General features: G+C 36.5%; 1 protein-coding gene across 1 annotated transcript; it reads left to right on the top strand.

Moving 5' to 3' along the window:
* The first annotated feature begins 440 nt into the window (after positions 1–440).
* LOC110092159 (inactive TPR repeat-containing thioredoxin TTL3) lies at positions 441–11,113 on the top strand. The gene is made up of 5 exons (XM_020816575.2): positions 441–1,485; positions 2,462–2,657; positions 4,770–5,276; positions 5,359–5,563; positions 10,472–11,113. Exons 1-5 carry the CDS (start codon positions 728–730, stop codon positions 10,528–10,530), a joined length of 1,725 nt encoding a protein of 574 aa, XP_020672234.1. The 5' UTR covers positions 441–727; the 3' UTR covers positions 10,531–11,113.
* The last annotated feature ends 1,454 nt before the right edge of the window (positions 11,114–12,567 follow it).

Below are 12,567 nucleotides of genomic sequence, written 5' to 3'. Positions count from 1 at the left end.
TTAGTAGTAATTATATTTAATATTTCTTAAGTAATTATATTTAATACCTAAAAAATTGGTTAACAGGAAACACAATTTTCTTTTTGCGTTTGCTGTTAAAATACAAATTATAATTGTGTTTGACCAGAAAATGCAAAAATAAAAATAAAAATTGCGTTTTAGATTTTCTTAAATTATTTTTTTGGGAAATTAATTACTTTTTAATATCTTCTAACTTAATCTTTAATGGTGATCGTTTTTAAAATTTTGCCTATGAGCAATTATAAAAATAATTAGTTTTTTTTTTAATATGACTGATATTTTGTGTGATAATTAAAAAAAAAAATTTGTTGGTAAGCGTGTCATAACTTAAATTTTTTTAAAATTTTTTCATGGGTGGACGGCAGCAAATGCCACCCCTCTGTTTCCCATATTTGCGAGTTTGTTCTGTCTCCCGCTTCCGCCTTTGCCGCCACCCTCATCTCTCTCTCTCTCTCTCGCTGGCTCGTGATATCCCTTCTGTCCATTGATTCCCAATGTCAAAATTCCCATCTTGCATTCAAAATAGTGCTTTAAATCAAAATCAATAGTTTCTACCTCCCAATCTGAAAAAAAAAAAAGTTTTTTTTTTCCAGAATTTCCTTCCTTTCAATGCTCGGCGAACAAGATCCAAACCCATTTCTTGCGTTCTTCACCAATCCCTCATAACTCCCAATCCACAACGCGGAGCGTAACGGTGGCCGGAGGAATGGAGGACGAGGACAAGAAGGCAACAGGCTGCTGCCTTTTCGTCCTTTACAACTCCTGCTTCCGTCGCCACCCGGTCCCCGTCTCTCCCCTTAACCCCATCTCCCCATCAGCCGTCTCCAAAGGTAGCATCCACAATTCCAATGCTCGGCGCCCCATTCCCAACCAAACTTCCGCCGTCTTCCCCTACTCCAAACCCCCGACCGCCGACCAAACCAAGTTAACACCACCCGGCGGCATTTCGAGGCCGGGAAACGGCGGCATATCCTCTGAACTAGACAGCATGATCTACGACTACCAACGCACCAAGGGGAGCAGCACTCTCGTCCGCGCCTCCTCCGGCAATTTTATGCTCTACGGTAATTTGGGAAATCTTCGCGCCCCTGGTGCTGTCACGCCCAACCGCAACATTCTTGAATACCTCCCGAAGACGGCCAAGGAGATGGAGAAGGCGAGGGGTGGAGGAAAGGTTGAGGCGTCGTCCTCCATTTGCCGGGCGCTGTCGAGAAGGCTCGACCCGGAGGAGCTCAAGGAGATGGGTAACGAGGAGTACAAGAACGGGAGATATGCGGAGGCCGTTGCGTTCTACGAGAGGGCTATCTTGATTGATCCTGAGAAGGCTTCTTACCGGAGTAATAAGGCGGCGGCGCTCATGGGCCTCGGCCTCCTTCTTGACGCCGTGGAGGACTGCAGAGAGGCTATTAGGATTGATCCTTATTATTTCAGAGCGCATCAGAGACTTGCCAATCTCTATCTCAGGTCATTTTGGATAGATTCTGTTAGGAAATAGTTGAAAAAATGGAGATCAACAGAGACAAACACATGCATAAGAATTTTCTATATGTTCATATGTTATCAATGCTTTAGATTTCAATTTCAATATGATTTGATTGTTTAGAATTTTAGCTTTAATTCATCTGGCACAACATAAAAATAATGCCCTTCTTTATAAGGAAAAATTAGGACATTTGAAAATATAATATCTCCAAAAGCGTATGGAATGATATAGCACACAAACAGGGGATGTTTTTTGTTGGACAAAAAGCATGAACAAGAAAGCAGCTTAAACGCTTAAAATTGTCTATCTTAGGCTTCATTTGCAACTGCTTTCTTATTGCTTCTTAAACTGCTTTTCAGTATAAAAATTAAATTTTTTGAACTAGAAAATTGATTTAAGAAGCAACAATAAAGCCGTCCCAAACGAAGCCGTAGAACAAGGTATTTTAGTTAAAAATCAAGGCATTTTTGTTTGTCCATAACAACTGGTGTAGCACTTAAAAGAGCTTTTGCATACTGTGCTTCAACATACAAGATTTTGTTCATATTTTTTGTCAGTTTCCCTCTAATCACTGGCTAGTTGCTCGCTGGCTTCTTAGTGTTACAGGTTTAGAACAAGCAACCTCTTTGCTTTGCGTATACTATTAATTTTTGCCAAGTTTTTATCTGGATATACTGACAAACATTCGTTCTGGTATGCTTGAGGTGTTCAGAATTTGCAAGTTCTAAAGCATTGAATTTTCTAGTCGGTTTATCAGAGAATTGTTAGTTCATCCTTTTATACCTTGATTATCATGTGGCAAGTGTTCTTCCTGAAATATTTATTGTTGTGTCATGCTGTGTAAGATGCCTATTCATTCTTTTAGGTTCTTACTCCCTCCGTTGCTATGGCAAGAGTTCTTTTCAAGTTGTTGTTTTTTCTCTATATCTAGCTAAGAACTTTATTTAATACTTTTAGATTGGGAGAACCAGAAAGAGCAGCTAAACACTATAAACTAGCGAAAAATGAAGCAAGCTATGATGACATCTCGCATGCAAAGGACATACAGGTTTTCATTTGTAAGTGCAGTGAAGCGAGGAAATCAAGGAACTGGAATATTTTGCTAAAAGAGAGTCAGTCTGCAATTTCTGCTGGTGCTGATTCATCTCCTCAGGTCATCTTCCTCCTTATAGATTACAACTTATTATCAATGTCTAGCTTGATCTGCTAAGAAAAATTTACTTTTCTTATATGCATATAATTAGGCATGTTAGCTATGCATAGCACAAGGTCTAAAAGATAGTGAAGAAAACCTCAATTGCACTTATATTTTCCTTCTCGCCAATTTTGATATTCGACGTATATTAACAAAAACATCCAACGCTCATCTTCTTGGTTGTCTGATCCCCCTACTTATCTGGAGAATAACCAAATAAAGAACCTATTATTGCTCAACATTCAACATAACCCATCAACCATCACTCAAAGCTTGCCAACATCTTACATCCACCAAACACTGATGTCCATTATTCATTCTCTCAATCTCTCATCCTATTGAGAGAAAAACCAAGCCGACCATCCTCTATCTTCTGACTTTCGACATCTGTCTTCAACTGTGAATTGACACTCATTGCTCGATCATAACTTCTACACTTTAAGGTTCTTATTATCAGGGTTGCCAAACAACTGGTTTTTGGCTCGCTACAGAGCTTGTGTTCATTTTGTTTGTTAAGTAAGCAAGTCGAACACAAACATGTTATTTAAACTCTATTTGTAAATGACTGCGCACCAACAAACCTTTGTTCATTCATGTTTAGCTCTTTTTAAGCCTAAAATTAATAAGTAAATTATATATATATATATATATATATTGTTAATTTTATTTTCTTGCATCATTTTGCAGTTTTAATATATAGTGACTTTGGCTTTAAGTTGGTTGGCGACCATATTAAGAAGGGATAAGTTCAATTCATTTAATTCCACATCAATTGAAAGTATAGATATGTAATGTTTATAAATAATAAAGTACAAATCTCTATCTCCTAGTTCAGTTCCTTGAGCAGCTATGCTTATAATTATGAGCCTGTGGGATCTTGCAGCCTTGGGCAATGTCAGTATATTTTGATCATCTTACAAAGGTTTAAGATGTTTTTTTTTTTAAATTAAAAAGATTATAATCCCTAGTTGTGAGTTACAAATATTTTTTTATTATAAAAAAGAAATTTAAAATTCAAAACTTTAATCTATTCAGGTTAAATTTGAGTTAAACACAAGCAAAACAAGCTCACAACATCCTATCTATGTCTATAAAAAAATCCTATTTCTGTGTGATGCTTTGAACTTATCTATGCGTATTTGAGATACTTAAAAAATCTTAAGACATTGTATTTTCTCTACCGCCATAAATATTCTAGGAAATCGTATTTGTTATTTTCACCATTAGGATCTTTACCAAATAATCAGAAAAAAAAAGTTTATCATTTTCAAATTAGAATCTTGGATCGATGTTTAAGCTTTAACATATAACACAACTTCAAGTATGAACAGGAATAATTATTAGGTCCGGGTACCTAACGTAGCTCTACATCCGGACGTCAATAACATGTCGCCACGTGCTCTTACTCTTTACCGCGCGGCCCGACGACCCGGACCCGGTATTGCTATGTATTGGATGATTTGTGTAGACCGGGATATTGCTAGATATTGCTCGGTATTGCTCGGCAATAACAAGAAATACCAATTTGTCAAGACCAATACCTAGCAATACCGAGCCATACCTAGCAAAACCGGGCCATACCTAGCAATACCCCGGTTTTGCTAGGTATTGCTCGGTATTGCTAGGTATTGGTCTTGACGGATTGATATTTCTCGTTATTGTCAAGCAATACCTAGCAATACCAAACAATACCTAGCAATACCGAGCAATACCTAGCAATACCCGAAGATAGCAATACCGGGTTCCGGTCTGGGTCGGGTCGTCGGGCCGCGTGGTAAAGAGTAAGAGCACGTGACGACATGTTATTGACGTCCGGATGTAGAGCTACATCTAGTGTCCGGACCTAATAATTATTCCATGAACAGGCATTTTTTGAACATTGTTCAAAATAAAAATAAAAACATTAAGTCAATATGCTATGTTTTAGAAAATGCAAATCATTTTTATCCTACCACATCTTAGTAAATCTACACTACATACAAAAATGTAAATTGGTCCGTTTCTTTTACTCAAACTTTCATCAGAATCGACTGACTTCATAGAATTCTTTTTTCCCTTTTTTTCTCGCAGATCTTTGCCTACCAAGCTGAGGCCTTATTGATGCTCCGCAAGCTGGAAGATGCAGAGGAATCAATGATTGATGCGCCCAAATTTGAGACTGCTTCTTCAACAAAGTTCTTTGGTGCCCAGAGCAACGCATATTATCTTTCGGTAAGAGCACAGGTTGATATGGCTGAAGGAAAATTTGAAAATGCAGTTTCATTAGCTCAAATGGCGGCACAAATAGATCCTGGAAGCAGGGAAATTGCTGCTGTTGCTCGAAAGGCTCGATCAGTTGCATCAGCTCGGTCAATGGGTAATAATCTTTTCAAGGCCTCCAAATTTTCTGAGGCATCTCTTGCCTATGGCAATGGCCTTAAACATGACCCTCAGAATGCAATCCTACTAAGCAATCGAGCTGCTTGCCTGTCTAAGCTTGGTGAATGGCAAAAAGCCATTGAAGATTGCAATGCTGCTCTTATTTTACGACCAAAATACAGCAAGGCTCGCCTAAGGAGAGCAGATTGTAATGCCAAGGTGAGCAGGACACTTTTTCCTTTGGCTTATATACTTGCTATTGTAGACGCTGAAGGTGATTATATCTGGAATCTTTTATTAGATGGAGCGGTGGGAGGCATCTGTAGAAGATTATGAGGTATTGGTTCTTGAAATGTCGGGAGATAAGACAGTAATCAAAGCCTTGCAGGAAGCTAAAGAACATCTCAAGAGAAAGAGTGTTGAAGGAATTTTAGAGGCTGCAAATGGCTCTGAGGTCAGACATCTCACCAACAAAGACCAGTTTCATGGTGTTGTCAAATCACCTGGTAAGTTTCAATGGCCACGGTGATTTTCTTGCATTTTAAATGCTTACGTTGATGTACTAATATGCTTCTACAAAATGCAATTTTTCATTAATTTAAGCAAAATTGATGCTTGTACTTGTATTTTTTTTAATAACATTTGGGTTAGAAAAGAAAATTTTGTGCCATACTCAAGAGAGATCCACCTATTTATAAAAATGAATGAATACCGACCTTAGTATAGACCTCTTTTGAAATATAGCGAACCTTACTATATTAGGCTATCATATGCTAAAACTTCCCTAAACATGTATAATGCTTGCTAAACTTAAAACCCCAAGAAAAGAATCCTATTGTTAACGCTTGTGGTGCAACGAGTAGACTTCATATGCGCGCTTTTCTTAGCATGGGGGGGGGGGGGGGGGGGGGGGGGGGTTTGTTGGGGGGGGGGGAACTTGGTGCGGTGCTTGCGACGTGGCAGGTAAGCCTCGTGCATGTATTTCTTAGCACGGTGAGGTAAAATTTAAGTACCCATGCGCTTTAAAGTCTGCCGGGGAAATGTGCAAGTTTTTCATGTAGGTACCCTTGCAACTTATATACACTTTTCTTGGTGTGGTGGGGTAGAAGGCCACGGCCTAGGTGTTGTCCGACACCGACCATGCACACATTTCTTGGCGTGGTGGGCAAACCTAAACTCCCGAATTTCCCCTAAACTAGGGAGACGTCGGGAGGATGCCGGAATTTGGATTGATTTATAGAGAACAAAACTTAAGCAGAATCATAGGGAACTTGATTGCAATCAAAACCACAGGGAATCGAGCTTGAATTAAATATCTAAAATGAAAAAATGCAATCAAATAATAAATGATGAAAGTAATAATGAAGCTTGATGATAGCGCACTAGCATGCAACTACAAGAGGCTTGTGGTGAACAAACTCTCGATGCACATGATGACTTGCCCATAAGTGATAAACAATGAAATTAAGGTGATTTGTGATATTCAATCAGTTGACCGGCAAGTGAGAGCAAATGAGTTACAGGCACTAACAAAGAGGGTTTTTTTATGAATATACTAATCTACTAAAGAAATATTGGATTTGAAATGAGTATGGCCCTACTACAATTGACACTAATAAACTTGCAAACAAATGCAGCAATCCCCCATGAACAATGGTGATTAATATGCAATGAATGTGACAGATACCCTACAAGTGTAGATAAGGGAGTTACAATGAATACAACACATTATCTACGAATAGAGGTAACAAAATTTTATGAACACAAACACTAGCAAGCAACAATAGATGACTCATCATGTGCATAACAGCCTGCATACAAATTAAAATAGCAAACTCGTGGTGAATGCGGCTTGTCCACAAGTAGAGAGCTTAAACTTGAAACACACACAACATTCTTACCCACAAGTAGTGTTGGAGGATGTCACACTGAACATAATTCAACAACATAAGATAGCTAGTGGCTTTTGAAAGTTTATTGCTTGCCCATAAACGATGTTAAAAAAGTTTGCACGGTACAACAGCTTGCTTGCAAGAAGCAACAAGTGACCCGTATCACAGCGCTATGATTCGCCTGCAAGAAGAAGTAGGAAATTTATAGTGAAAACTACTGATCACTTGTAAACAGAAGTAGCAAACTTATAGGGCTAGGTTGCCACGCTGAATAGATTAGCCCAGTTGTAGATGTAAGGTGGAGAACTCGTAACGCATCATACAACTCACTTGTAGGTAGAAGCATGCTCCTACGAGTTAGGTTGAAGAAAATGACAGCTTGCAGAATATGAAATGGACTAAATAACATCATTGGATCCGCAAAACTCGTATAAGCGGATATAAGGCGTTTGCAAATTTCTAAATAGAATCTTATGCACACTCAGATGACAATCACTTGCACGACTGATTAATTTCAAATACTTTAAAATGTCCTCACACTTGCATTAAAATATGATTTCCTAAACTTAGATGCGACACATTGGAAGTGTCGTTGTTTTGAAAAACGTGTGATATTTTAATAGTGCATGTTAAAATGTGTACCAATGCATTGAGCATATACATATGCATCACACAAATACTTTAGAAGGCATGCAACTACACAATACAAATACATCATAAGTGCATACAGTTAGTCATGAGTAGATATTGTTATGGGTATTCCCACCTAGTATATAAATACACTGAGTACATATGCATTGTTGCATGTGGAATATATTATGTAATCATATCATTCAACATATAAAGTACATTACACCGTGACGGCTCATTACATTAACATGCTAGCATATTGTGTTTATATACATTGCAACGTGCAAAAACACATTATGTGAGCATATCATCCAACATGCAAAATGTATTATGTCATGGTAGTGTATCATACCAACACGAAAATATGATTAAACGTTACACGATGGCATTGAGTCATCACACAGATGTGTTATGCAAACATACAAATACATATGCATGTATGTTAACATGCAAATGAATATGTGAGTGTGTATGTGAATATGCAGATATGTCATACACATCTAATACTTTACACACACACACACACACACACACACACACACACACATATATATATATATATATATATATTACACGAAATGCATTCAAAAATATGTACCCGCATGTATGTATAGACGTGAAGTCTAAGGATATTGCGTGGGTCAAAAGTGAACTTAAGTTGAAGTCCGATTCCCCTTTTTGAATGGACCGGAATTGACACGACCTGAACCACTGAAAAAATGCATGGTCGAAAGTTCACGCATTAAAATGGATACCCCCAGTTCTAACGTCTATACAATAACTCCATAAATTAGGAGCTGGACCTGATCCTTCATTTGCAAGCAAATAGAGTTGACAAGGTCCAATTAATGAAATGACAATACTTATAGAATCCCAATAATGATCATGTTGAATGCAAATATCAATCGGAGAGGTCCACATAAATTTCAAAGAAATGTCCCCAAATCTCAAAGTTATTGTCTGGAGGTCAATTATGAATAAAATTTTCAAAATTTATTACATTTCAAAAATTCAAAAATGCCTAATTGAAATAAAACATGTAAAATCTTAAAGTCAAAATTCATTCATCATCCATAATAGTTTGTCAAGATGGATAAATTTGAAAATCACTTCAGCTCATAAAGAACGAATGTCTAGTTGAGAGTATCACTAAGATTCATTCTCAAATCATCTCTTGTCATTAAGGACGTGACACGTGTCCTCTAACCGATGGTTTCACCACCAAATGGCACGTGTCTTCTTACCGTGTGGCTTTGCCGTCAAATGGTACCACTAAATTATGATCACGTGTAGAGCTCGTATGTTCCCCAATGATTTTAAACCTTTGAGTAATGAATAAATAATGTATAATTGATGGGGCATAAAGCCTTTTGTTAGCTAAGGTAGACTCAAATATATCTCCTTAGATAAACATTTATCCCAAGTTTACAAGGTAACCTTGAAAGACGTAACCCATGGTTGTCGACAAGGATCTTTCGGTCAGGTTGGGTCGATTAACTCCTCTAACTAAGTCGACTAGAGACTATGATGGCTCGGGATGACGGAACCATGGGATCTTGATCGGGTTCATCATCATTCCCCCCACCATCTAGTTTAAGGGCACGGTGATAAAATTTCAATTTTCAATGTCAAATTCTATGGCAACTATATGATGGGTACTAAGTGCCTATTCTAATGACTATCCTTAATCAAAAGTTCTCTCTTGTTATCGAGAGGGATAATTAACTATAGGGGTTTGCACCTATAGGAAATTTGAACTCATATCATAAAGTCCTTACAAAATTAGGGTGAAATCCCTAGGTAGTGTCTTATCTAAAACTTAATATGCCTTTTGAAAATTTTCCCCGGAACCTATACTCATTAAAACTCTCCTCGCCAACGACCAAAAAAGAAAGGGGTCTCGGAGAGGTCGGGGCGTGAATTTTTGGAGCCCACTTCTATCACGGTTAATAAATAATAAATTGATAGAAATTAGAAACTTGTGGAGAAAAGTTTTCATAGAATGTACAATGTCTTTTCTAACATGTGATAGTGCTGTCATATGAAGATATGAAAAAAGATGAAGGTTATATGTTATATGTGAAAAAGTGCCTAAATCTAAAATAGTAAAATCTAGGACCATACTAATAGAGACAACTACATTGGATCAAAGGAATGAGAGAACATGAGGTGACACAATAGATGATTGATATTATCAAAATGACCAATCATAATTTTTTTTAGAGTAAATAATCTAATGGATGAAGAACTGGAAAGGGTAAGCATGATTGCACTAATGGAAGTATAAGGCCGAGTTGAATTCTCCTAGCAATGTTTAGGAGGATGATTAATGTAGTTACAATGAGGGCATGCCCAACAAATATTATGGCCACAATTGCATTTGTCCCTAGTACAACTATCACTCCTTCGATCAAACTTATAGCCAAAGACCAAGGCTGATTGATAGGAGTGGCAGGTTGGGAATAGACTAGAGAGTTTTGTGATCCATAGAAACTAAATAAGAGCAACCATAATGTTGGGGATCACATAGTTTTTTATTAATTGAAATCAAACACCTTGCTAATAAGAATGCAAGCCAGAGGTAAATTTAATGACAATTAATTTTTCATTTTTCTTTTGTCAAATTATTACATCTATAGTAAGTGGATAGTACGAAAATAATACTCTCGATTTGTATATCGATTTGTATATCATTTTGTGTGGGTTGTAACAGAGCAGATGACTAAGTGGATGAGCAGCTGCAAGTAAAAAAGGGCATTTCTACCATGTTGGTGGAGAAAAGTATACCTTTTACAGTGCATCTCTACTTAAATAATAAATCCTTCCTATAATTTTTTTTTTCTTGATCTATTTCTCATTCTTTTTTCTCTTATCTTTCTGATTTGCAAGCAGGTGAATATGAGGGGAAAATATTGCTTAGCATTGCCGGAAACGGTGAGCTCAGTGCCTAGCTTCAAAGTATACAAGAATGGCCTCAGTTTCAGACATCAGAGATTCTAACCTTGATCAGCTAGAAAGAACAGTCCAAAGTTTCAGCACTTGAAAGAAGATTTCTAAAACAGCCAAGGTTGAATGCTATGGTGAAGGCAAAGCAATTTTGAGAAATAGATTGTACATCTAACTTCAGAGTTTAGAAGCCATGAAAGGACACGATGAAGCAAACTCAATGCCTTCTAGCTTAGAATCAAATATTCTCTGTTAAAATTCAACCTAAAGCATTGTCAAAGATCAAGGAAACAGGATTTAAACAGAATGCTGAAAGGTATGAAACTTTGTATCAGTTAGCTTCATGGTGGTTTTATATGTATATTTCTACAAGATATCTAATCAATAGACCATTTAGAAGTTATTGTCCTGTTGTGATTGGAGAAATTTATGTTAGCAGATATGATTGTTGTTTCTTTAGGCTAGGTTTGGATGAAAGGAAAGTGAAGTAAAAGAAATCCGGTGAACTGTAGGTTGATCAAAATTTGTAATCACAAATTTGAAATCTGCTACCCTTTTGAACTGTTCAAGTCAATTTCCTTATATGTTTACAGGGCCTTGCAGTATTTAGAAATGAAAGTTCTTAAGATCAACCACTTTATTCATGAGGTTCTATTGAGAAAACATTTAGTACGGTATTTGAGAGAATGTGAATGCTTGAAAACTGTAGCAAATTCCAATTTCATTATTGAGATTAACCAAGGTAAAAGGCTTGCATGAGAAAGACTATCATCTATTCCTTTCTTCTGACCTGATTTCTCATGACAACAAAACTATAAGAATGTGGAGGGGACTCCAATGTTTTGTGTTGGTCAAAATCACTTAGGGTTGGATGAAATATCCAAGCTCTCTTTGATCAAAATATTCGCTGAAAATTTTGTTGGTCTTAGCTTTTTAGGAAGGTTTCTTTTATAATATTTCTTTATTAGATCTAAATGAGAATTTGACTCTTAAACAGATACAATGGAGCAAAAGGATTCATGTAGTCAACTCCACGTAGTGGTGGAATAAAAGCTTGATGTTGTTGTTGTTGTTTCTCTTGTACCTACTCATTGTCAAATTTTTATATAAAAAACCCGATATATATATATATATATATATATATATCACTGGACCAAAATGTGTTAAATGCTCTCAAAATGGTGATATTTATAAAATGCTAATTTTTGGGTTGTTATAAAAATTTGAAGGGTCTCCTCACCCACATGTATTCTTGATACAAATTTCAAAACTTGAAGCCAGCATATTTCATAATTGTTTATAAAAATTATTTTAAAAAATCTACAAATATTTTTGGCATGGAAATCCCTTTTAATAGAATGTAAATTTTAAATTTAAGTGTTAAGCACTAATGGCTCTAAGCTTGCTATTAGCATTGATAACATTTTAAATAATTTAAAAATCAACTTTAAGGGGCTGTTTGGTATCAACAAAGATTTCATTTGGTAACATTCATGATAAATCCTGCTAAATCCTGTGTGATTGTTTGGCTATAGAGCATTAAATCTTGAAATGAGCAAACTCTTCTTCCCTCTAGCACCAATAGAGCGTTAAATTCGCCGAATCAGGGTATTTCGAAAATTCGGGATTTATCACGAAAAGGGATAATTTTCCGTCTACCATGGCTTTCATTTACCATGAGATTTGGTTTTGCATTTTAGACGGTTTGGCTGGATTTTGCTCAAATCCGACCTAAATCCTGCTACCAAACAACCCCTAAGTGTTTGCAATTTTGCATAACATATCAGGTCATATTATGCAAAATAGTATTCATTTTAGCAAAGCATATCCTATGTAAGGTTGAATTTTATGACTTTATTTATTTATTTATTTTAAGAGGTTACTCATCTTAGGAGTACTGTGCTATGAGCAAACTTAATAAGAGAATTCTAAAGAGAATTTTACTGATAAGTTAAAAATGAACTCTGTTTATTATAGCATGCCTTTTTATTTAAGTAGATCAAAATATTTGCTTTCAATGTGGATTTTAGTTCATTCATGTA

This window comes from Dendrobium catenatum, unplaced genomic scaffold (assembly GCF_001605985.2).
Source record: "Dendrobium catenatum unplaced genomic scaffold, ASM160598v2 fragScaff_scaffold_665, whole genome shotgun sequence".
NCBI lineage: Eukaryota > Viridiplantae > Streptophyta > Magnoliopsida > Asparagales > Orchidaceae > Dendrobium > Dendrobium catenatum.
This window is presented reverse-complemented; position numbering and strand designations above follow the sequence as displayed.

Bases quoted from the DNA above. Each gene is read 5' to 3' on its own strand.
- LOC110092159 (XM_020816575.2), top strand. From the start codon at position 728: ATGGAGGACGAGGACAAGAAGGCAACAGGCTGCTGCCTTTTCGTCCTT. The intron at 2,658-4,769 runs GTCATCTTCCTC...TTTTTCTCGCAG, and splicing joins GTGCTGATTCATCTCCTCAG to ATCTTTGCCTACCAAGCTGA. The intron at 5,277-5,358 runs GTGAGCAGGACA...ATCTTTTATTAG, and splicing joins GAGCAGATTGTAATGCCAAG to ATGGAGCGGTGGGAGGCATC.